Below are 26,578 nucleotides of genomic sequence, written 5' to 3'. Positions count from 1 at the left end.
TCCCAGAAGTTAAAGAACTAATTATAGAGGACTGTAGTGGATTTGTACTGTGTATACTGCAGCTGTCATGACTGTAAGATTGAGAACCTCATGAGGAAATCATTTGTTACTTATACAGCTACCATTTTTTGGTTGAAATTGTGCTTAATTAGGAGGCATGTTTATTACACTTCCTAGCCACATACTCAACTTTTAGCTCTGTTTTGTCCTCTACCAGCTATTGAGAAGAAGTCTCTGTTTGTAATATCTCAGTGCTACTGTTTATGTAGTGGGTTTTTAGAGCTTTCTTTGCTGAAAACAGCTGCTGAAAACAGCCTTGGCCAAACACAACACTATCAGAGCAGAGTGTAAACTCAACAGTAGAGTTGCCAGCTACAAAATAGTTTTATTGAACTAAAACTGTCTTGTCCATCATAGTACAAAACAAAAAATACCAGTCCCAATAAAGACTGGATAAAAGATAGGCGGTGATAAATGAAAACAAAACTGAAACAGAACCTGCACATGTGTCTTGAGAAGTGATTTAAAGGATTAGAGAGACCTCGCTGCTCTGATTGCTGTGATCTCCTCTGGCAGGTGTTCAGGAGGTTGCCTGACTGTAAAGGTCCAGTGACCGTGAGCTATGATCTGAATCGTCTGAACAGCTGCTTCTCCAGCTCATGTGGGGATGAAAGGACTGAATGTAGCTTGAAAGGTTTTGTGACTCAAGTTATCAGAAAACACTTAGCAGGTCCTGAGGAGAGCAAATGCTTTAAAGATGGGTGAAAATAAGCTCTCATGAGGTCACAGTTTCAAACTTTGTTGGATATGTTTCCTATATTGATTCATTTTGAAAGTGTACTTGCTGGGTCACAGGGCATAGTTGTTTTCCTAAGAGTAAAGGTAGCTACAGACCTTTCACACCATAGTGTGTAGAAACGGTACATCCATCCGGCATTCATGTTAAGCACTGAATACTAGCTTATAGTTTGCTTGCTATAGAGAAATATAGATGGGGATAATTTTGCCTACTTTATGTTAGAAATATGCTCATTTAAACCAGTGCAAAAGCACTCGCCCCTAAATTCTCATTAATGTTTGAGTTAATAATGTTTAACCCAATGGAAAAGCACTGCCAGAAATATTAATGGAGCCTCATGAATGACTTTGTTTTGCTGGGAATATTAGCAAAAAACTCAGAAAAACAAAAGTACAATGAAAAAGAGGAAGGCTGGCATTAAAAAAAACAAGTTTGAAAATCACTGCAGCAAAAAAAAAATAACTTTGTTGTTCATTTATCTTTTTTTCCATTCGTAGAATTGTTAAGCACAACCGTAACATGAAACTTTATACCTTACCTGTATATAGACCCCACACATGAGGCTGTTTATTCTTTCAAAATGTTGAAGCATCTCATATCTTTTCATCTCCTTGTAATAAAAAAAGAAAAAAAACTGTTACGTTAATACATGATGCTTCTTTATGTTTGTTGGTATCAGCTGAGAAAGCAGCCAAAATATAGCTAAAAAAACACTATACTGGAATAAATGTAGTGAGATTTCACTGCTGTTATTCTGTGAAGCAGGAAAGGCCAAGGACCAAATCCTTTCATCAGAATTTGATACATTCACTTTATTGATGTAAATTAATGTGCGATATCCTTTGAAGTATATAAATAAATGAAATATGGATTAACTTAAATTTAAGATGGAAAAAAGGAGTGCAGAGTGCTTCATTTGGCACTCACACGAGTTAGATTTAGTGTACTATACTTTCATAAAAACAAGAATAAAATGTTCTTCTTTCAAAGAAGAGAGTTCACTTTCCCAGAAAAATGTTCTAATCAATAACACTAAAGCTGTACCAGAAGTCAGATGAAAAGAGTCGCCTATCTTGGCAGAGAAACTGAGTATTTCTAATGCAGCACTTCTTATACAGTACTATAAAGAGCAGCGACTCCACAGTGAAAAAGTAATGAAATGTTGCTGTAAATCATGAAAGATCAAAAAGGAGATTCTGATTAGTCTGATTAACAGAGTTCATAAAAACTATATTACTTTTCAGTATTTGACAGATATAAACGATATTTCTGTAAAACGTCTTCATGATGTGTAAAAAAAAAAAAAAAAAAAAGAAAAGAAAAGAAAAAGAGGAAAGAAAAGAAATCTAAAAAAAAAGTCTTGAAAGGTTTGGTGGCATTTGAAATGAAGAACTCGATCTATACTGTGGATAGATCGATCCATCTATTTCACATTCTTTCTCAGCATATATGTGATCTCTGTTTTCTCTCACAGAGTCAGGACCTTTCCTAAGGATTCGGCTTTACTGGGCAGGGACACTGTTCGAGCCCTCATGTACTACGCCCTGAAGGTCTGGAGCGATATTGCGCCCCTTAACTTTCATGAAGTAGCTGGCAGTGATGCAGATATTCAAATCGACTTCACTAAGGCTGACCACAACGATGGATACCCCTTTGATGGGCCGGGTGGCACAGTGGCACATGCCTTTTTCCCTGGAGAGAGGTTTACTGCTGGGGATACACACTTTGATGATGACGAGGCCTGGACCTTCAGGTCACCAGGTAAGGAACACACTTTATTAGCTACATCTTTCACAGATGCTGCAGATTTGTTGGCTGCGTTTGTTGGCTCTTTCCATCACATCCCAAGGTGTTCTTTTGGATTGAGATCTGGTGACTATGGGGTCCATTTAATTACAGTGAACTCAGTATCATGCTCAAGAAATCAGTTTGAGATGATTTGAGCTTTGTAACACGGTGGCTTATCCTACTGGAAGTAGCCATCAGAAGATGGGCACACTGCAGTCTTAATTAGATTAGGTTAGATTAGATGAAACGTTATTAATCCCTCGGGTGGGTTCCTCCGGGAAATTCTGTTTCCAGTAGCACAGCAGAAGTTGCATGTTACAGATACAATAAAGGGGAATGAGAGAAAGGATATAAGCATAAATATACCACATAATATAAATACAGAATATATAATAGGGATAAATAGGAATACCAGTGGATTGCACATTTGAGTGAGTCTATTGCACAGTGATTATTGCACAGTCGAATATAAGAAAGAATATTACGAATACTGCACAGTGAAAAAAAGCACTAAAGCTCAGTTGTTCCCGCCCTCCTTTGTCCCCCTGTTTCCCCTCCCTCTCTCCTCCAACAAGGAGTTAAACAGCTTGATGGCGTGTGGGACAAAGGAGTTTTTAAGTCTGTTGGTTCTTGACTTTGGGAGAAGCAACCTATTACTGAATAGGCTCCTCTGATTATTCACGACCGTGTGCAGAGGATGCCCAGCATTGTCCATAATGTCCAGCAGTTTCTTTAGTGTCCTTTTCTCTGCCGCTGTCACCAGAGTGTCCAGCTTCATGCCGACCATAGAGCCAGCCTTCCTGATTAGTTTTTCCAGCCTGGATGAGTCCTTCTTTGCCGTGCTGCTCCCCCAGCATAGAACAGTACTCCAGCAACCACCGACTGGTAAAACATCCTCAGGAGCTTCCCGCAGATGTTGAAAGACCTCAGCCTCCTGAGGAAGCACAGTCTGCTTTGGCCTTTTTTATACAGGTGCTACATGTTGCATGACCAGTTTCAGAGATATGGGATAGGCATGATCAGCCTTTATGTTGTTTAAGCCAAATTCTGAACCTACCACCCAGAGATAACAGCAGATTTTCTGTTGTCCCATTTTGGTGAGCCCGTGCAAGCTGTTGCACCCAGTGCGGCCTTCTGCTGCTGTACCCAACCTGCTTCAGTGTTTAACATGATGCTCTTCTGCATACCTTGGTCATAAGGAGTAGTTATTTTAGTTTCTGTTGCTTTCCCAACAGCACGAAGCAGACTGACCACTCTACTCTGACAACTGGCATCAACAAGGCATTTTCACCCACAGGAACGGTGCTCACTGGATATTTTCTCCTTTTTCAAACCATTCTCTGTAAACCCTACAAGCACAACCGTGCTACATTCAAACTCTCTTATATCACCTTTCAACCCTATTCTGAAACTTAATTTAAACCTTTTGACCATGTCTACACGACTAAATGCACTGAGTTTCGACCATGTGACTGGCTGATTAGATATTTGCAATAAAACGCTGATGAGCACTTGAAGCCAACAACATGGCCGGTGAGTTGTATTACTTAAAGAGTGTGCCTGAATGAAAAGAACATAAAAAACTGAAGGATGATCTGTTTCTGTGAGACACTTCCAGAGTACTATGAAATAAAGAGCCTGAAACGGTCTGCGTCAACAAAACTTTAACAAAATGAAAAGTGCTTGAGAACAGTTTTGAACTTCCATACTCACCAAGGTTTTTGTATTCAAAACAAGATTGCTGTACTTTGTACTTGTACTTTGGAACCAAGCTGCGCCTCCTACCTTTTATTCATGTTCCAGATTGTATTATCAATATTTTATCTGTTCGAACTAAGAATATAACATGCTGTGGCTTCAGTGTGGTGACTACAGCAGCATTGACTGTTTTCACAAGCTTGTTAGGAAGCATAAAAGACCTTCTTTCATCTCTTCCAACCGCCACAAACAAAGAATCCACTCCAACGTCCTACCCAAACCGAGGAAATCAGTTTTTTTTTCAGCAATTAGCACAAGCTGTTTATTGTTCACTGTTGACATTTATTGATCTAATTTTACTATGCCATGGGGCTTCTTTTTTTTTTTTTTTTTACAAGAATTGAGTCTTTAAATTTAAAAGACCAGAGGGAAATAGCACCATATTTAGGGTGATTAAAGTATTTTAGCCGACAGCAAAATGTTTCCTTTTGATTTGTGCCGATCAGAAGCTGAAATAAATGTCTCCACCAGACCACAAAGCACCACTATAATTTGTGATGTCAGCTAACAGCTGCACCAATGACAATCGATGAAAGAGTAATTGCGACGCAATGAAGCAGAGATGAGATTTCTAGGGTTGTGGGCATGCTCTTTTGCGTGGAAGTGCATTTTTATAGTCTTTAACTTCTACTGAGAGGTTTCTATTCCACTCTATTTCATAAGGAAAGGCAATACCTTCTACTTTTACTTTTTGTAAACTATTTATATTTATTAGTCAACTGCAGGATGTGCTTGCAAAATAAGAAGCACAGCTAAATTTGAACTAAAAATGGCTAAAAAAAAAAAAAGAATCTAAATCTAATTTATGCATGCACAGTCAATAACACGTATATGCATTTTGAATGTGGTTTATTTTTAAACTCTAATGTCTGACATTTTGCGAGTATTATTTGCCTTCTTGCCTTAGATGAAATGATAATGCTCACAGAATCGTATTTCCCAAAATACTAAACCTTTCTTTTGAAAAAAGAAACACCTGAAGATGTGGTATTAGTGCGATAGCTCCTTGAAACAATCCATTGTGATTGTTATATAATGCAATTTCCTTGTCAAATAAAAGTATATTGAATACTTAATTTAGACAAAAACCCAATCGATAAAGACACGTAGTCCAAGTCTGCAGGCAGGGTGATAGTTCAATTTCTTTGTTTGCTTTTGCCCTAAAACTAGGAAACATATGTTACCGCAACTCAATTTGCTTCAATTACATCTCCCAACAGCCTGCATCAGTGTCACGGCATGATGACGTGATGCTCCAGGAGTTCAGAGCATCGTCTGGGTCAATGTGGTCGTGATTAATGAGAGCAGGTTGCTAAAGAAAAGAGGGATCAGAGGAGCGCTCTTGTCTTCATGACCTCTATTGATCTCTTCAAGCCACACAATTGTCTTACACAGACAAACGCTGACTTAGAAGAGGTAATTTAAGCAAATAAAATTCTCTGTGCAAAGACTCGTGCTTCCAGCTACGAATTGCTCAGCGGTGGTGACGGCCTGATGGAAGACCGCACTAGTGTTAAAAACACAGATTCTTACTGTGAGCAGGAGAGAAAAGATGCTGGCAGTGAATCATCTTACCTTGTTAGATGTTCCAGCCTTCAAGGCTAGTGTTTCACTGCCTGTGATGAAGGGTGAAATGTACATCAAAAAAAAATCCCATCAGACTCTTTCATTTGGTAATCAGGCAGCTGCCTCTTCTTCTTCGCCTGTACTCCATAAAGGGGGGAAAGTGTCTTATGGCCAACCAGTGCCAAAGAAAATCCCGTTCGCTGCAGCTTACAATGTTTTAATGAAGTTAGCTCAGAATTCAGGTTTGTGTAAATGCTGCTTTTATTTTATTTTTTTTTACTGTCTACTTAAATTCCTTGAAGCACTTTAGCACTTCTAGACCAAGATGATTAGAAATTATTGAATTTCAAATGTGCTTGTTCTTTCTGTTGCATTTGTTGCATCAAAGATATAATTACTTAAGTGCACCCATCATCTTTCCCCAAAGACACAATTTCAACAAGATTTGTTAAATACTTCTTTGTTAAATAGGTCTCCTTCCTGTTATTTCCTCTGCATTCGCTGGCTTATCAATTAATCAATCAGTTTCCTCTGGGTGCATACATGATTATTTAAGTCTTTCCCTCCCCCTTTTAGCACATTTCTAACTTCTGATTTTGACACCACTGATCGTGCGATTCTAAACCTAGAGAAAGTTTAACTGGACCTGGCATTTCTGCTACTTCACTCAGTTTTATCATATTTCACTGACAGACATTTTAGTATTCATGATAATGATTCGATACCTTCTTCTGCTTCATCTCTCTCCCAGGTGGGATACCTTTAAAGGTCAATCATTGGACCTTTTCAGTTTTAATTTGAAGTGATATCAGGCCATCTGCTTAACTTTCTTTCCACTGCTATGTGAGAAGCTTTACTTCTCTCTCATGACTGTTTGGCTTCTTTTTTTTGCATTTGGGTTTTTTTACAAAGTGGATTTGTTTAACTTTCCACCATCTCAATCCTGGCAAACCTGACATTGTGGTAATCGGCCACAGCTCATTTACTAAGAAGGCCAGTCACTACATTTTCCTCTTAATAGACCACCTCTGAGAATCTTGACCTCCATTTGAGTTTTAAATCTCATATCACTTTTTGTGAACGTTTACCTACTTTTTATATTTCCACATATAATTCAAAATTCTCAGTGTATCGTATATGAAATTTCACTGCAACCCTCTTAACTTGCATTACCTCTATAACCTGTATAACCTGGTCCAAAGAGTAGCGGGTGATCCCTTTTTGCCACCAATCATCTCGCACTAAGACAGCTGGAATAGGCTCCAGCCCACATGCAACCCTGAATTGGATAAGCAGAAGAAAATAGATGGATGGATGGAATTCATTTCAAAATCTGTCATTATTTTACTACCTTAAAAGAATATTTAAGGTACCAGCATGTTGTTCCAGTTCTTCTACTCTGTGTTTAGTCACTCATGTCTGCGAGCCAGATGTTTCTGCTTCTGGGTTTTGTTACAATCTGAAAATGTATTGATTAAACAGTTTTGTATAGCAGCTCTTCGGCCTGCTTAATATAAAGGATCATTTTTGCGCAGCTGCCAGCTTGCCTAATTTAGCTCACTAAATATTCACAAAGGAGCTGATGCAGATCTCCATTTCTCACAGTTAATTTTGACATCATATAATAGCTCTTTGCATACACTTTGCAGCTCAGAAGAAGTATTGTCTCCAAATACTGATTATGGGATAGGCAGAGTTACATTTATTAATAGAGCCTGACCCGATACATTGAGAGCAATATTATTATTACACTGATTATCTTTGGAGGCTAGTAGCACGAAATTGGAGTAATCCAAAGATATAATTGAGGTCATTTCGAAACCGTGTCACCATTACATGTTTATTTTTGTCACACGTCTCACTCGGAACAGATTTTGATTTCCAAATGAAAAGTTGGGCATGCTTTTTAAATTACAGTACAAGAATCTTACTTCTGTCTAGTTTTCCTTCTTTGGAAGCTCAGCGGAGTTCACGAAACTTTGATTAATACTTAAAAATGTGAGTTTGCTTCTCTGGACACTTTTTCACAGAGTTCTAAAAAGTAAAGTTTATTTATTGATGTCAAGTTTGATCAGCTTTCTATTTGGGTTTTAGCAACGAGAGGTTGCACTAGAGTACTGCAGAAAATTAGGCCTTTAGTATACTTTCCAGTGTTCTAGATAGAAAGTCCGTCGGGGAAAGATGCAGAAGCAAAATATGTGGGTTGAATGTTACCAGAAGACTTTGGATGAAGTATAAAAACTCCGATCCAATACACAAGTACTTCTGCATAGATTCCAACATTTACAATAGGAATGCCTTGATGTTAGGAAGTCCTTCACCTTAAACCATCTTTAACTGCCCGTCCCTCAGCACCACGCCAGTGAATACTTTATAATTATTTTTAAGCTGTGTTTGGTGATTTGCAAGGAGTTTTGTTAGGTTAGGAAATCGCCAGAGTTGCCTTCATAGTCAAGCTTATATTAATAGACTTATTACATTAAATGGTGTAATTTCGAGTGTGGATAAGGAAACAAACAATAGTCTTTTGTGAGAAAGCCCAAGTTCTTGCAACCGTGGGCACTGCCTTGTGTTTCCTTAAACAGACTGTTTTTATGGTGTTGCAATTACAGGTTGTAATAAACTGCTTTTACAGACAGACGTTTTGTTTCTGAGTGTTACAAGTTTGAAAAAACATGTAGTTCATCATTTGTTTAGTTTGAGAAATCAGTTATAAAAATCATTGATAGAAAAAAAGGCCTCAGGAGCTTCTGAATCATCACCCTTCGTTAATTTACCACATGAACCAAGTTTAAACACAAATGTGTAATTTAAACATTTGTATTCAAAAATATATACAGTGACCACCCTGTTAAAGAAAACCTCTAAAACACTTGCTTAAAACTAAAAGTACTGGATTACTGAAAATTCAACCACTGAAACTATTTTTTTTTCTTACAGTAAATTAGAAAAAAAAAACATAGATAGCAACAATAATAATTTTTTTTGATTAAAGAGCTGGTGCATACCGGTGGATTCACCATTACAGAAACATAAAGAAAGATTTTGGTAGTTGGCAGCTGTGACGTAAACCTTACACTGGGTGGTGATCTAATAAATTTGTTAAGCACTGTATAAACCGATTCCAGATTGGCACAAGGTAATGCAAGGTCATAATAGCGCATGGATTGGCGCCAGATGAAAAGGATAGCCCTTGGCTAGTTGTGTACTTGTTTCTTTCCGTCTACCTTATGTTACACCATTCTTATTAAACTTTTAACCAAATGCTGCAGGCCATGTTTGCAGCATTCTGGACTCATCATGTCATATCCAAGAGAGTATTGTACCTTATTGCATTGTATTTACTGTGCATTAAAGTAGTAGCACTTTTTTTTTAAATATTTTATCTTATAATAACCTGGAATTACACAAATTGTTGTCAGTGATGTTATTGTGCTTACTTTCTTTTCTTTTTTTGTCTGTTTTTTTTTCCAGGCATGGGAGTCTAACTCAATAAGTCTTATTCATCCACGTAAATCTCTCTTTGTCCGCAGGCACGAGCATTTTTTTTGTCTGTCAACCTCAGATGGGTTGTAAATGCGATGACATGGTGCCTACTTTGTTCTGAATCCCTGTTTTCTCCCTCGATCCTTTCATTTATCCACACTCCCTCTCTCCACCTTGTGCTCATGTAGATTAGAGTTGGCATTTGGCTTCTGGAAATCCCAGGTGCAGCAAGCACAAGTGCACTTCTCCAATTGTCCTTTGTCTTTTGACAGAGCACAGCGCTAAGACGTTCCCAAGTCGAGGCCAACATAAGGTTAACAGAATGCTGATTTGATCCTAGTCACCGAGGAACTCTAAGCTAGCTTGGCTCGACTCGCCCGCACTCACATTTTTGCGAATCTAAATCTCAAAAACCAGGTTTTGTCTTGCTTAGCAGAGCCAAACAAGGAGTTTTTGGAAGCGTTGCTGTTTCCTCTTAGCTCAACATCCAGGGAAATGTGTTTTAATAGCCTGCAGCCTCTTTGGGTGTCTTTCCACACTTAGGATTTGATTGGCAGCCCAGGGGCTCAGGCAGTATTACCATAGTTATCTCACTGCACCACATTCCTAACAGCACTCACAGCCACAGGAGCTGTCTGTCACGCTTCTTAACTTGCAACCTATAGAGTTCACTCATAAAAGGGATAAACACGCAAACAGTGGCTATACGGGTTTTACAAAAATCTGTAAGCAGCTAGGTGATCTCAATCAAAGCTGGAGGTGATACAGGCAAGCTATGGTTAAACTGCAGAGAAGAATATAGTAGTTTTCTGCTATGTCACAGTTTCACATTGATAACACCGCTGTTTTCTCTTACTGCCCTAAAAAGAGCGCAGGTTAGTTTTGAAATGTTTAAAGAAAGGAACGAGAAGGTGTTTCTTAGGTAACTTTTCTTGTCATGCTTGTGGCTTAATCTTTCTACCGTGGTGAAGAGCAGCAGTAATACTTGTGTGCAGCTACTTCTTTGATTGAAGTCAGTTCTCTCTTAAATAAATTAAGAATAGTTTCCAGAAGTGCGTCTTTATGTTTTATTCCTGTACCGACCTCTAATGTGCATCATTACTAATGCAGGTTTTTAATAGTCTCACACAGTCTTGTCCACTTTGAGCAGGTATGAGACCAAAAAAAGTCAGATATGCATGTAAGGCTAATGAGTGTTCCCCTCTTTCTGTGTCTGCCGTAGAATCTCATGGGATGGATCTGTTTGCAGTTGCAGTCCATGAGTTCGGTCATGCCATCGGCCTGGTGCACACATCAGCCATAGAGTCTATCATGAGACCATACTACCAGGGTCCCGTGGGAGACCCGCTGAAATATGATCTACCCTATGAAGACAAAGTCAGAGTCTGGCAGCTCTACGGTATGAGGTTTCCATTCCCTCTGCATATCGGTGTGTGTGTGTGCGTGTGACTGAAACAGAAAAGGATTGACAAGTTGTGTAGAGTACTGTTATTGATTAATGAAAACGTGGCTGGAGTTAATTGGACCTCTTTATGGCATATGACCTTATCACACCATTCCCTGATATACAGAGTATCAGTGAGCTGAGGGGAGACTAATGATCATGAGCTGAGAATGAAGTGCAGGAAAGAATGTTAAAGGACGGGACAGAATGGAGGAGAATGAATTGAACTAAATTAAAGATAGACAGACACTAAGACAAGACTGCTATATTTGGTTGTAATAAAAGAAACACGTACAAATGATGAACAACTGAGCAAGCAATTTTTAAAAATGTGCAAAATGTTCAATTCTTTCTGGAAATTGATGATTTTTATGTGACAATATAAGTAATCTTTTTTTTTCCTACATGAAGGAATAAAACAGTGTAATTTTTTGCCACGTTTTGTTTTTCCTCTTCAAATGAAATCACACGTATCCCTCTCAGGTGTCAGAGACTCAGTTTCCCATACAAATCGACCAGGAAACCCCTCCCAGACAGCTGAACCTCCTGTTCTACTGGACCTCCCCGAAAACAGATCCACACTCCTGTAAGTAGGACACCTGGTGTGCTTTCAGCACAGTGCAAATAATTTAATGATTCTGGTAGCCTAACACATAAATGATACACTTCAACCTTTCATCTTCTCTCTTTCTGCTTTTCTGGCCTTCTCAAACACACACACAAACACAAAATTGTGGTTTATTCTTTTTACAAGCCCCCTTGGGTCTTTCTGTTCACTGCACTAAAGATGTTGGAGTGGAAAGTGTAATAAACGTCCCCAATAGATTCACCCAGAAAAGCAAAACTAAGTAAAAACAGCCGCTTGCTACCTCCAAAAGCTGTTTCTCACAGCCCTGCCAATTTAGTGCTTTCAACAGCACAACATATCATGTTCCAGATGTGGTCATTATATTGCATATTATTCTTATTGCATAATAAATTGCACATTATTTAACCATTTAAACTAATGCTATAGTCCATAATAAAGAATAAATGTTTTAATTGTTAGCCCTTTTAGCTAGATTTTATGTTTCATGCTATATTGAAAGCCGCCTGCTACCCGCTGCTTCCTGACCTCCATGCATACACACAATTTAAAAGCATTTTAAAACCAAGGAAGAATAGAAGCCCATTTTCCATCAGTAATATTGGCCTTTCACTGTCCTCATCACTCACTTTTCACCCACTCCATGTTATCATGATGCGTGGAAAAGCTATATCATGCTTGCCAAGGGTCACAAATGCTGACCACTATAGGCAGCAGAGTTTCATTAAAAGAGCTCTGAATAGAGATCTTTGTTGATAACAGGAGAGCTCTCGCCCTCCCACTCACAGTGGCAGGTCTGTAGTGCTATTGCCTTGATAATTGGCAGGCTGACCACGTCAGTGCTTTAAATCACTTATTAGCTTGTGGGATAAATGTTCTGAAAGACCGCACCGTTTCAGTGTGACAGCATTTCACCTCATATTTAGCCCATTTAATTAAAGCACATAACATGCACATTTGTGCACACATTCAGAACATCTCTCATTAGATGAGTACGATCGTGACATTTTTCTATATGCAAACAGCTGCAACTCGGTTGGATCGTTTTGGGTTCCTTTATGTTTTATGTCTAGTGGGTATGCGGCATAGTAGCGAATATGATTGTAATTGTAGTAACTTCTTTACTACAACCTTTTCCATCTTTTGTCTTCATTTCTTTTTTCTGCTTCTTATTTTTTCACTCAGACTGGCACGGGATGCTCCAGACAGATGCACCAGTCACTTTGATGCCGTGGCCCAAATACGAGGGGAGGCCTTCTTTTTCAAAGGTATTCAAATCTGAAAGGAGAAAGTCAGAGTGTGTGTGTAATTATGATTGCAGGATACAACCTTCCCAGTCCAACAAATGGTTAAATAATTTAATACAGTAAAACTAATTTGTTATTATTCTTAAAAATGGCCAAATATGGAGATCTGAAGTTACACTTATCAAAGATGGACACAGAGCAGCTTTTAAAACATGCTCTTTTCTTAGTTTTCCTTGGTTTGTAACAGTACCCAAAGGGCTGTTGCTGGTTTCCTCTTAGAATTCGTACATAGCAAAAACCTTGAAGATATTTTCAGATCAAGTTGAAGTTGCGAGAAGACATTATGTTTGCATGTGTGAGGGTCTTGTGCAGAAGTCTTCTGCAAGTTAACTGAGTCCTCTGCATAAGAAATGCATATTTGCATACTGACCAAACAAATTAAATAAAAAATAAACAAAGGAAATGGTATATGACAAATGGCCTACTAGATGAAGGCAAGTCTGAAGCCCCAAAGCTCTCATTTTGAGCACTCCAACAGTCGAGGAGTCGCTTTGTTGCTGGATTTATTTTACATTTCTTTGCGGTTGTTTTGTGTTTCTTTGTCATCCTGATTTTTCTCTGTGAGAGTATTTTGTAGGTCTGTCATTTTAGGGCTCTTTGGGTTCACTTTGGTGTCTCTTCAAGATCAAACTGTGTCTGTTTGTAGTTTTGCAGCCGCACATCTTGATTGGAGAGTCCTTTCTTAGAGTCTCAAACTGATTCGCTCGCTCGCTTGCATTTTCTTACAGTAATTCCCCTGCCATTGCCTGAGTGTCTGAAGCCATTAACTGAACTCCATGAATCTAAATTGAACCGCTAGTGAATGGTCCACCGGCGATTCCACTTAAAGATCAAAGGATGCCTCGCCGTTCTTCTAAAGGGAGAGTGTACTTTATTGTCCAACGTCAGATATGGAGAAAAAGTGTTTTCCTGGATGAACTGGGTTTTGATTGTTGTTGCAGTTCAATGTGCAACATTGAACATGTGGCGAAAAACATGAGTTAAGAACATATGGTGAAGTTAGTGAGGCTGGGCGTGGGGCCGAGCGGTGGCGCCAGCAATCAACAGGAAGCCAAGTCATGTGTGTTTCTATGAGGTTGAATAAAAGGCTTACACACTATCACAAATTCTCCAGTCCAAAGAAAATGAAGCCCAAACTGGTTGATGAACTGAATCTACTAAGCATAAAAAGTGATGTTTCTGGGGCATTAACCAGTCTGTATGGTATATTGAAAAATCAGTGGAGCAGCATTTTTGATTTTTGTTTTCTCTTTCATTTTTCATAAGCATACATGATGTTTTTTGGCTACGCTCAACTGGATAATAAATTGTTTTCCTCCTAAACTCAAGCCAAATTTTTCAATTTCCAGTGCTGCTAACTGGTTTATCAAAGTAGTTCCAGAAGAATCAACAGAAGGTAAAAAGTGCTGAGTTTGTTAATTAGCCAAATTGAAGGAGTAGCTAGCTTTTGTGATGTGACTACTGAAGATACAGCACACTCTGTGGCTTTCCTTCTAAATAAATCCTGCAGAGTATTGTTAAGAAGTTCTTATTGATCTTTACTTGCTATTTCTGTCCATCATAGGGAAGTATTTTTGGCGGCTAACTCGAGAGAAGCACCTAGTATCTCTCCGTCCTGCTCAGATTCATCGTTTCTGGAGGGGCCTTCCTCCTAATCTGGACAGTGTGGATGCTGTGTACGAGAGACCAGGGGACCACAAAATCGTGTTTTTCAAAGGTAAATATATGTAACTTTATTCGATTACTCAGTCTATATGTTCACAAGTTGTTTTTTTGCTTGTTTGTTTCATTTAGTTTAGTTTGTAATTGTGTGGATACATCCTATCATATAAAAGGTTTGATTTTAACCTCTATGTTCATCACTCAGGTTTAAAATACTGGGTTTTTAAAGACAATAATGTAGAAGAGGGTTACCCTCGTCCAATCAGTGACTTTGGCTTGCCACTGGAAGGAGTGGACGCCGTCTTTGTTTGGCTGCACAACGACAAAACCTACTTTTTTAAGGACAACCGCTACTGGCGCTACGATGACCACTTGCGACGTATGGACCTGGGCTACCCTAAAGACAGCTCACTATGGAAGGGGCTGCCTCCACACCTGGATGATGCCATGAGGTGGTCTGATGGTGAGTAGACATAAAAACCAATGTTTATTTGTATGACTTTTCATCAAATTGACAGAAGTTGGCTTGCTGCCTGTATAATCAGTACTTCAATAAAACAAATCACTGAATGACACAGCAAAATATATACATATATATCTCACTGTTACTGTAGTGGTTAATCCACCAGTATGCACAAGGTTTAAGACTAAATTGTTTAATAAAAAAGCTTTAAAAAAAGCTTTTTTATATTAAGATGTCAAATTACAGTTATTGACTTGTATTCTCGAATAGAAAATCCCCCAGTCATCGCTGCAGATGGACGCCCCGCCTTCAGCCTGAAGTTTCTTCCTGTTAAAAGGGAGTTTTTCCTTCCCACTGTCGCCAAGAGCTTGCTTATTAATGTAATCTGATTGTGTTTCCTCAACAATCAGATTACCCCTCATATTGTAGGTCATTTTTATTGTGGCACCTTGAGGTGACTGTTATTGTAATTTGGTGCCATATAAATTAAATTAATTAGAGTTTTCAGAGAAGTCCAGTTTGCTAAGTATAAAAACATGAATTCATTTATCTTTAATTTAATAAGGTCTAATAAAATTCAGATTCATGCACATTTATTAAAAATAATATATATATATATATATATATATATATATAAGTATTAACCGATTTCTTTGCCTGCCATGACACTTAAAGTTGAGTTCAGGTGCATCCTTGTTTCTGCTGATCAGATGTTTTGACAACTTGACTGAAGATTTGGAAATGCACACATCTGTCTATACATTTTGTTTTCTATTTTAAATCTTTGGTTTTTAGTTTTATTATTAACATATCAAGCAAACATTTTTTCACTTTGTCACTATGGAGTATTGTGTGCAGAATTTTGAGGTGAAAAAACAAATTAAATCCGTTTTGCTTTAACATGAAAAATGTGGAACAAGTGAAGTGCTGTGAATACTTTTCAGATGTTTTTTAAAAGAGAGGCTTAAAGAGCTTTTAGAGGCTCCAGAGGGGCTCTGAAACTCAGGGAACATTTGCATTATTCTGTGCATCGTTCTGGAGTCGTGGAGTTTGGGAGATTTGGAGAAATACATACAGTGATATGTTTTATAAAGCAGATCAGCCCTTCAAAAAATAAATCCATGCTCACATGTTCAGACTTTTGTTTTTAATGATTAAAGTAAACAGACACGCACATTCATCTACACAAAATCTCACATTCACATACAAACTGTACACGAAAATGTGACTTACAGATACACCACAACAAGAAGCCAGAGCCCCATAAAAGGTGAGCTGGGGTTATAGTAAATGTAATGTAAACCCATATATTTACCTTGCCTACGGACCTTTTGGATGTTACTTGCTGAAGTTTCCAGACAACAAACTTTTTAGATTACAGACACTGAACCAGGCTACCAGAAACGGCTCGCGAGGCAGGCATCCCGGCTTGCCGAAAACAGCCTTGACCTTTACACTGCAAACACAGCGTAGAGTTGTGTTGGCTGTTATGAATCCACAAGATTCAAGTAATCAGTGCTGCCACTGTGAGCTCGGTGGACATGGTCAGATACGCTGGGAACAAACCATCTGAAAAAAGGCTAAGAAGGGATGACAGGATCTCCGGTTTAATCAAGAAGCTCCAGCTGAGAATGTTCGTGCTGCATTAGCCGCAGCAAAATCACCATCATGCTGTCGATCCTCTTCTGCAGATCCGTGTTCTGATGCCGCTCTGGCTGCTGCTGCTCCAAGATGAAAGTAGAGTTTATCTTTGGAGCAGTCACTCTGTTTGTCTTCTTTAAAATACTTGAAAGGAGGTAGAGTGTGAAAGAAGGCAAGGGAAGCACTGTTGATTTTACCTCGTTTGGGCAGCCATGCATTTCACAAACTGCCCTCATTGCATCAGCTCTCGGTTCAACATCAGTTATTATTCTACAGCCATCGGCCGCCCTGGTAAGCCCTCTTATCACTGAAACAAGGTCTCTTTCTGTCTCACATGCAAACACCAGTATACACAGCATAAACACAGAAGTGCACTAAGGGAATCATGTAAATAGGCACTCTACTGATCTCCTCAGACTAGTAACATCCTGCATTTTTTACGGCACGTTTAGTTTTTTACTTGATGTTAGTTTTTGATTTGAACATCTTAATTTATTTTACTTATCTCGTGTATGCCTACACATTTTATTTAAGTCTTAATTAAGAAGCAATTGTGTAAAATCTGTTAGCTGTGTCACTGCATACAGACAAAATTAGCTTAGTGAACTTTGGATTGTAACATATGCTGGTGGAAAAAAATCCTAGAGGATGCTTTGTTTTTTTTGCTATTTTCGCAGCAGTGATTTATTCCACACTTGTGTGTGATTAGCAACACGATTGGCTGGATTATGTTTCCCAGTTCAGCTGTAATTTAGAAGATGACTATGTGTCATGCAGCAGCCATCTTTGGCATTTAAGAATCATAAATAACCACTCATCACTTAAACAGAGTGCTCAGTTTCTTTCCCTTATTTACATCTGTGTTATTAATTCTTTCAGATTTATATTATTTTCTTTATGATAGGAATTTATTATTGCAGTTTTAGCATTTGGTAAATTCGTGTGATTTATCATTTTGCCAGAATGCACATACTCACAGTCGATAAAATACTCTTAACTACTGTTCATCTTGTGATGGGAACACACCACCTGTGAGTTTCTTGACTCACAGGTGACTGACTCAGACTGACTGCACTAACTCTCAATTAGTGAATGTTTGGAAATTATTTCCATCTAATTTATGAATGTGGACAGATTGGAAGGTCGTTGCGGACTGTTTAAGGGACACAGTTTATTGTCATATCATCACTCGAAGTCGCTTGAAGGACAGCAGCTGAGTCTGAGTGGTCATACACCTGGTCCTTGTCTTTGAAGGGACGAGACTGCAAGGTCATTGCACACAGTCGCAGGGATTTTGGTCACACCCTGGTCTCCAGCTATTATTTTCACTAGTGTGAATGTAGCATAAGAGTTTGTAGGAGAGTGACCACTTAAGCGCTGTTCTGAGTGTGCGTGCCGTCCTCACATAGACAGCAGCCTGCACTTCTTTTTTACTTACTGGCTTTCTCATTGGCCACAGCCAGTACTCCAATCTTTGGAGAGTGTAAGTGCTCAACAGTTGTCACCGAGTTGTTGAGCATGACAAATGTTTCATTGCAGCAGCACGGGCACTGCCTTCTGTTTGTAGATAATTAGTCCAGTTCCAAAATGCAATTATGGTCTGTGACATTTTCTATTTCCATGCTGGATAGACAACAGAGGTATTGTTTTCTGCTAACCGCCCCAAATTAGCTCCCAGTGTTTATGACATATGGTTAGCCACTAACCCTTCAGAGTCACTTGACAGCTATTTGAAATAGTCATCAACAGTTACCGATGACCTTTTCCCAGACATAGCTCAGCATATTACCAAAAAGCATCATTCCACTTAATGTTTAACCAAGTCAGAAGTGCTTGTTTTTGCAGAGAAGTGCAAGCTTCAGCGACTATTGGGATTTGCTAGACACTATGAGAAATAAGTGTTTCATACTACGCTGTGTATTACACAAAGAGACATAAATATCAGGTGTCAGATGTTTTTGTGACACGTGCGTTGCCTGCCTTTGTTTGAGTTTTAACCAGAAGCTGGTTAATCTGGTACAAGAATCAGTCACAGAGTATTCCTGAAATGTCGGTACCATCGTCAAAATGATGGGGAGTCTCTGCTCTCATTTATAAAAAGAAAAACGTTTGATTACTTTGCATTTAAGATATTCATTTGTAATGCCCTCTGTGTGCAAGGATAGCTGTCGAGCGTCTTTTTAGCTTTGTCATTTTTTTGGTCGTTATAAATTTTAAATCATCGCAGAAAGCCTGATCTAATATTTACACACAGAAATTTAAATGAACGGCTGCTAAACCAAATAAAACAGCTCAAATACATACTGTGTGTGTGTGTGTGTGTGTGTGTGTGTGTGTGTGTGTGTGTGTGTGTGTGTGTGTGTGTGTGTGTGTGTGTCCCTCCCAAGCCCACACTCCTGTTAGTTTCTCTGAAAGTGGCGAGCTTTACGCGAGGAGGTGGGATAATGTGATCATTTCTGGAGCATGTCACGCCTGAATGTGCCATGTCAGTAATGTTTATGGACTGTGTGCATCTGTGCCTGTAAAACATTCTGGTCTTTTACCTCCTGTAAAAATGTTGAGTACCTTCTTTAAGAACCACACACGTGAAAATATAAGCTTGTGCGAGCTCACTGCTCTTCCAGCAGAATTATGGTTGGCATTAGCGCGGCATTACCCATTGTGATGAGGCATTATTAGTTTGTACTGACAAAAAAAATCTTAATAAATAGAGAATTCATTTTCAAAAATCTGGTGCTTAGTGTTGGGTATGTATAAAGAAATGCACGCTTTTCTTTGGCTTTGGGGTTTGTAGTATGCACAGAATAAATTAACTAGTAGACTGAATAGTGTGACAAGTTTATTCTAAAAGTAGCAGTTTTTGATTTCACATTGAAACTGTAAAGTTTTTGTCTGCCACTCTTAAAATTTCTTTCACAATTAGAAAGCGTTTTATGATAGAATTTAATCACAGAACAGCATGCGTGGACAATAATATTAGACTTAATGAGTAAAAGACTATGAAATCAGAAAAGCAGCTGTCAGTTGGACAATTAACAATAAGCCGATTTTGACACCACATCCATGCTTTGATAATTAAATGGAAAAATAATAATAACCTGAAACAAAGCCTATGCTATGTAAGTCTACAGGCACTAGGTACACCCTTACTACTGCCATAGGATTAAAAGGGTAAGTAGCTGCCAGGTGCTGCTAATCAGATGCACTTGATTAATTGATCATCAGCGAGTGTGAGCACCTCAATTAAAGCCGACATTTTAGCAGTTTGCTGGTCTGGAGCATTCAGCCGTTAACACAATGCCAAGGAGGAAAGACATCAGTAATGATCTCAGAGAAGACACTGTTATTACTCATCAATCTGCAAATGGTTATAGGGCCATTTCCAAACAGCTTGAAGTCCGTTATTCAGAAGTGGAATATATTCAAGACAGTTTCCAATATTCCCAGGAGTAAATGCCCGGGAAACTCACTCCGAGGTCAGAAACTGCAGAAAAAAATCCAAGAGCTACATCTCAGCCTCTACAGGTCTCACAAATCGTGTTAAATGTTAAAGTTCATGATAGTAAAATTTGAAAAAGACTGAAGCATGATTTGTTTGGAAGGGTTGCTTTGTTTCTTTTATGTTTGGTCATAAGCACCACATTTGGCAAAAATTAAACAGAGCGTCAGAGCACAAACATCTAACACCAGCAGCAGGACAAAGAGCCCAAGCACATTAGCAAATCTACAACAAGTTTAGCTGTAAAGAAAAGAATCAAGGTGTTGCAATGGCCCAAAGTCCACACCTTAACCTAAAATCCTGTGCTGGGACCTTAAAAGAGCTATGCATGATCATAGAGATAATATTTTAGGTAAAGTTCTCCAGAATCACACCACCAAAGTATTATATTAACAAGGTCCTGACATTTGCTTTGACTAGGCAAACGCTTCAGAGCTACAGATGATCCTCAGATGCAGGAAAAGGGTTGCTTGAAGTTCCTAAATGGTTATTAAAGGTCAAAAGCAAACAGTAATATTTTCTGGTAGAGAAAAAAAATGTTTACTTTTAGTTGCATTGTTTTGGAAGCCTTTGTGAAGCAAAGCCCCCTGAAGAATGTGTCATCCATTTGGCTGTCCATATTAGGCTTTGATTAAGCACTTGTTGTAGTTAAAACTGGCACAAAAACAGCTAATTAGCCAGAGGTACTTGGTTGTGTTTTTCAGGCCACTCTCAGCAGGAGTGAGCAACATTACTGATTTCCCCTGCAGCAACTCCCAGCTGAATGTGTGGAAGCTCTTTTCCCTGTCAGGTGTTTAGAGGTCTGTGTTGCATCTGAGTTGTTACCAGCTTCAGAGGTCCTACACCAAGCTCTGTGCTGTGCATAGCAATAGGCAAATCACACAAAAGGTAAGGCCCCAGCAAATCAAAGCTTCATGTTAGGGCACATAGGAATGTGTGCATTTATATAAACAAGAACACAGACAGTCACGTATACTCTATATACACCTTTGGGCATTGAAACTTAAGCTACATCAAAGCTTTTTATCTGCCTTTAGGCTGTTTCCAATAGGATAAGGAGAGACGCAAGGAGAGAGAAACGAAGAAGATGGGAAGATAACTCATGGTGAGCAGCAGTGAGAATAGAGTTGAGGAGAGACACAAGCCATGGAAGAATTCACTTTTAAGAGCTAAGAAGAAAAGAGAAAAGACTTGATGTGAACAATGCTGAAGGGGACAAAAGCAGCAAACGAGGAGCCACATCAGTTATACGCTTGTCTATCTCAGTAGATTCAGATTTTATGCTCCCAAGCAACTGTAGAAGCATGTCTGAGGGAGGCAAACTTATCAAATTATTGTGCTGATCGTTACCTTACATCACACCTTACAATGCGTGCTTCTTTTTTGCATAGTGCATCACATTTGATGTAATTCTGGTCACCTAACATGACACAGATATCAGCGAGAAGCAGCTAGTGGGGAAGATGTTAAACGGTACATAACGTTAGCTCCACGGGTTGAGAAAAATGTCTCAAGTGTGTCAAAAAGTATAGTATGGGTTTCTGTAAAGCTGTGCTTTTGTGTGTATCAGGTGGGGTTAAAGTGGTGTACAGTGTGACCTGATAAATGGTCCTGAACAAAACCGTCTACAGCATGTGAACAGTATGTCAAAGTCGTGTCCTTAAGAAACAGGAAGAGATATATGAGACATTTGATCCATCTACTGTTCACTCAGGCCTCATCAGAAATGGTCTCAGTGAAAGGATGGCTGTCCAAAAGTCCTTCTTAAGGAAGTGAAGCAGAGTCCACAACATCTGGACTGAAAATCAGTGACAACTGATGATTCCAATTTTCAAATGTTCAAATTTTTTGGTTTATCAGTATGTATGTGAGTGCCAGAACCTCTTCAAAAGTTTACTTTTCAATGGACTGGTGGCTGTCAAGAAGCCCGTCTTAAGAAAGAAAAATTGAGGTGTGCCAAATTACAGAAGAAGTGGATTGAAAATGAGATGAAACAGGTTTTATGGAGTGACGAATCCAACTTTCTGACTCAAAAAGTTGTCGAAGGAGGTCAAGAGAGCATGGTTTGGGGCTGAATTTCAGCCACTGGTGTTGGAAATATTGTCAAATTGATGGAATTGTGAATGTAGAAAAGTACTCTCAGTACTCCACCATTTGGAAAGTGTCTGGTTGGCACCAGTTTCATTTTTCAGCATAACAATGATGTACTGGGAGAGCGGTAAAAACATACCAACAGTATCACTCATGGATTGGCCTCCCCAACGGGCACATTCAAAATCAAAACTTAATGTTCTTGCATTGAGGTCACTGCCTGCTAACCACTACACCTCTGTGCCACCCTAAGTTTATTCTGGTTTCTATGTTTGTATCATTAGCTCAGAATACATTTGATATATGCTTGATTTTGTACATTAAACTTAAAACTCATTATGTATTGCAGCAGTGCACACAGGCAGCGCTTCACTCCTGACAAACTGTCAAGGCTGGTTTTAATCTTTACGTTTGATCAAATGCACATTTTTAAAACTCTGAACATCTTTTTTTAACTTTTCTGGAAAATTATAAGCAAGCACTTAATAAACAGTCAGTTTGCTCCCTTCCCAGTTTTTAATTCCTGCAGCTTTTAGTGCAGAACCTCAGCCTTCATAACATCCGCGTCCCTGACCAGATCACTGGAACTAATAGCCCATTATGTATGAACTAACAGGCACATTTCCTTCTTGGGATGATTAACATTTTCCAGTCATTACTTTTGTGCAGGCTTTAACACAAAAACTGGGGGTGTTTTTTCCTGTTGGTCTCCTCGTAAATTCCAAGTCATTGTGGGTCATTTTGGATTTCACCAGTGACATCACACGGAAACTTCTATAATCCTGCTCATATATTCACTTGCTGTGTTTTTAATACAGTTACTGCAGCCAACTTTCCACCTTACGTGCGATTTAATATTATATTGTTTCTCTGCTCCATGTGATCTTGTTCTGTTTATTCACATCCAAAAATATAACAGTATCAACCCTGTGTCCTCCCCCTCCCTCCCTCCCTCCCTCCCTCCCTCCCACTCTCTCTTAAGGCTCGTCCTATTTCTTCAAAGGGAAGGAGTACTGGCGAGTGCCAGGCAGTGACATGGAGGTGGAGGCAGGATACCCCCGCCTCATCGCAAAGGACTGGCTGCTGTGCACAGAGATGCAGTCGGACTCTCCGGACACACAGCCCAAAAGCACAGAGACGAGAGTCAACGTGCAAAATCACCCAGATCACGCGGAGAACGGATACGAGGTGTGCTCCTGCACCTCGGACACCGCATCGCCTTTAGGCGTCCGCCCATCCCCGTCTCCCGTCTGGCTGCTGCCGCCACTCTGGACGCTGTCACTGGCCCTCCGCTCCGAACTGCTATGATGCTAAAGCATGGGACACAGTTCTCAAGCTGGGTGCAAGAGTTTAATTATTAGTGAAGGGCCAGTGGACACACACTAAAGTACAAACTGGAAATTTCTGCTCATATAAGTATTGATTGGTATGTTTTTACCATTATTTTGTTGTTATTTATTTCACATGCCATTTGATGGTCATCTAAAGCGCCTTGCAGTTTGGGATGTACATACCAGTATCATACTATCAAACTAAGGTACCCCTGACAGGTATCAATGCATCCACAATGATAATGTTAGTGCCGTACTTGACAAATTGTTATATCTTTTTTGTTTTAGGTTTGTTTTTGTTGTTTTTGAATGGCTAAAAAGGCTTAACGCTGAGAAGACTAAATGAGTAGAGATTGTTTTTTTCATGTGCACCAAGTTTACAGCAATAATGAATGGCATTTGTTTGATGTGAAGTGGTTAAAAAAAATAGAAACATTTTAATAAGTGACACCATGGAATCTGGTAATGACAGACATTTTTGAGAAATATGCTTCCTTGCTGAGAGTTTGATGAGAACATTTGCTTTAGAAAGACCAGGAAAAGAGGGGAATAGCTAGCTGACCTCAAGCTCATTGAACTAGCATTGTTTTTATCATTTACAAGTCATTTACTTGCTTCAAGACATTTTTTTTTTTACCTTCCAGCATAGCCATAAATATTTAAACACCTATCTTCGCATCTAACTATCAGCAAGAGAGTAAAGAAGCATATTTGCCAAAGAAAAAAATTGTGCCTGGAAAGTAAAACTTCCTACCAGGCTACTATATGCCTTTCAAAACCCTGTCCGTCAAATCTATTTTTTTATCTTTCGTTTCAGCCTGACTGCAGTTAACATGATGGCGAAGTTTAGGGTTCTGATTCACCTATCCCGGAGAAAAATAGTATTTTTACGCAACCTGATATAAAAAACCCCACAGAACGGCTCAAGCCAGGGTAAAGAATGACATCCTGGGATATAAATACTGTAGTTAGACAGTTGACTGACACCCCGGCACATATCGAGGCAGCCTGGCAAAAAAAAAAAAAGTGCCCTGTGGATGTGGTGTAGATAGTTTGTAGATGAATGGCCCCTGTGGGATCCTGACAGCCAGGCATAAATGGCACGCTGGATGGCAACAGGTAGATGAGTGGCATTTGAGGTTGTAAACAGGCAGGCAGGTGAATACCTGCTACAGCTACATGCAGGAAAGGGCACTCTGGGATTTGGAAAACAGACAAACGAATGTTATTCATGGCAGAAAGTCTCTCTCACGGTTGCTTAGTGCCATTATCCTTGCTTTGATCCTTTACCTAAACTCCCACACTCTTTGAGGAAATGATGTTCATATATCTACACAAAGTCGTTATTTTCACCAGAAGCATTCCCTGCCATTATCAGAGGCAGCATTTGCCTCTGCTTTGTTGTATTTTTTGTAATTAATATGGATAGATTGTGAGTCCATATTTGCTTTGATCAGATTACAGCTCACGGTTTCAATCCCAAGTTCCTCCTGGTGACATCATTGAAAAACCTCACAAAACAGCAACCAGGTTTATTGTTGCTGGTATATTTACCTACAGTTTAAATATAGACACAGATATATTTCAATGGAGATGTTCCATGGGTACTTCAATCCAAGTGGACTGTGTATATTTCAAGCTGTGTTTTCTAATGTAAAATATTTTTGTAGAAAAAACATTAAAGAATCCGAATGACTTTATTGGATGACTGTGGTGAATTATTTCAGCTACTCGATCATGTGGGCGGAGTGTGCAATTATTGAGCGGCACTTGAAAAGACGCCCAGGTTTGGAGGTTATGCACTAACTGATATCTGCTCTCCATCTTGCTAATGTTCTTAAGCGTGTTGTAATGGTCTCTGCTGCACATTTCAATATAGGTCTGCTGGCAGAGACAGGCAGCTTTATTGGGGTGTGATGGTTACTTTCACTTAGCCACCACAGAAACTGCACGGCACATTGTACTCACTCAATCTTGGCATGTAATAAGCATGTCATAAGCATTTTTATGTAACCTCTAATTATATGACTCTATAGGGACCTATAAGTTGGAACAACTGGTTAAGAAAAAGGATGGATGTCATCCTCAAAAGTTGTTTGTAGTTGGATTTTTTATGGTTATTATTTTTAAAAAGCTCATAAGAGTAATTCTGGGGCGTTTAAGCTGTTAGAATAGATCCAAGTGGGAACAGTAATCACAGAGAAATAGCATAAAATGTTTTGCTAGAGGTGGCACGGTGGTGCACTGATTGGAACTGTCACCTCACAGCATGAACGTTTTGCATGTTCTCCCTGTACCTGTGTGGGTTCTCTCTGGGTACTCCATCTCCCTCCCACAGTCCAAAGACGTGCACATTAGGTTGTTTCTTAGTTGGCCATAGGTGTAAATTTGGGTATGGGTGATTGTCTGCCTGTCTACCTGCTACCCTGAATTGGATGGATGGATGGATGGAATATGGTCCTGGAATATGCATGTAGCCCTGAAGGATTTTACTGCTTGTTTTGTGAGCTGACCAGAGGGGTTTGCCAGAGTGTCATCGATGGTATCTGCCACCCTTTAGCTTTGCTCCTGGGCAGATGATTATACAGTGTATACACTTTTTTTTTCATGTGAAGTACAGTGGAGGGGTAACCTACTTAATCCCTCTTTATCCAAACACGTTTAGGTCCTGTTATGCTTTACCCATGAGTGGCTAAGATAGACACTGAAGGTAACTGCAAAAAAACAAAAACAAATGGCTACATACACCCCCGGGCCTCGGACCGGTACCGGTCCGTGAGTCGTTTGGTACCGGGCCACGAGAGTTGAGGCTCAGGTGTGAAATGTATGGTGTTCAGGGTTTTTATCGGTTTTCAGCGTTATTTTTTTATCGTTTTTATCGTTTTTATCGTTTTTATCGTTAACTCGGTTTTCCTGGGTCTTTTCACGTGTGTTATGAATAAATCTTCTTTTTTTCGGTACCGGTACTAGTTTTATTTTGTTGTATTTATCCGCGACACCTTTTTTTTTTTTTTTTTTTTTGCCTGTCCCGTTTGGCTCTTTTGCCATCAGAATTGTTGTCTAAAGGCAAAGAAAGATGCCCAACGGATTTACTTTACCAAACTGACCATCCCAGCCTTGCCGTAATGGTCCATTTGATTCACCTTTTATTGTTTAT

General features: G+C 39.3%; 1 protein-coding gene across 1 annotated transcript in view; it reads left to right on the top strand.

The window, feature by feature from the left end:
- The window catches only part of mmp17a (matrix metallopeptidase 17a), a 99,948-nt gene extending 74,827 nt beyond the window's left edge, over positions 1-25,121 (top strand). The window contains exons 4-10 of the mRNA XM_026174043.1: positions 2,274-2,560; positions 10,620-10,796; positions 11,325-11,427; positions 12,613-12,695; positions 14,299-14,451; positions 14,602-14,859; positions 23,073-25,121. Coding sequence (XP_026029828.1) covers positions 2,274-2,560; positions 10,620-10,796; positions 11,325-11,427; positions 12,613-12,695; positions 14,299-14,451; positions 14,602-14,859; positions 23,073-23,398 — 1,387 coding nt within the window. The 3' untranslated portion in view covers positions 23,399-25,121. The remainder of the gene's footprint in view (positions 1-2,273; positions 2,561-10,619; positions 10,797-11,324; positions 11,428-12,612; positions 12,696-14,298; positions 14,452-14,601; positions 14,860-23,072) is intronic.
- Positions 25,122-26,578: the final 1,457 nt, after the last annotated feature.

This window comes from Astatotilapia calliptera, chromosome 7, assembly GCF_900246225.1.
Source record: "Astatotilapia calliptera chromosome 7, fAstCal1.2, whole genome shotgun sequence".
Lineage (NCBI taxonomy): Eukaryota > Metazoa > Chordata > Actinopteri > Cichliformes > Cichlidae > Astatotilapia > Astatotilapia calliptera.
The sequence above is the reverse complement of the archived record's forward strand: the minus strand, read 5'-3'. Positions and strand labels throughout refer to the sequence as shown.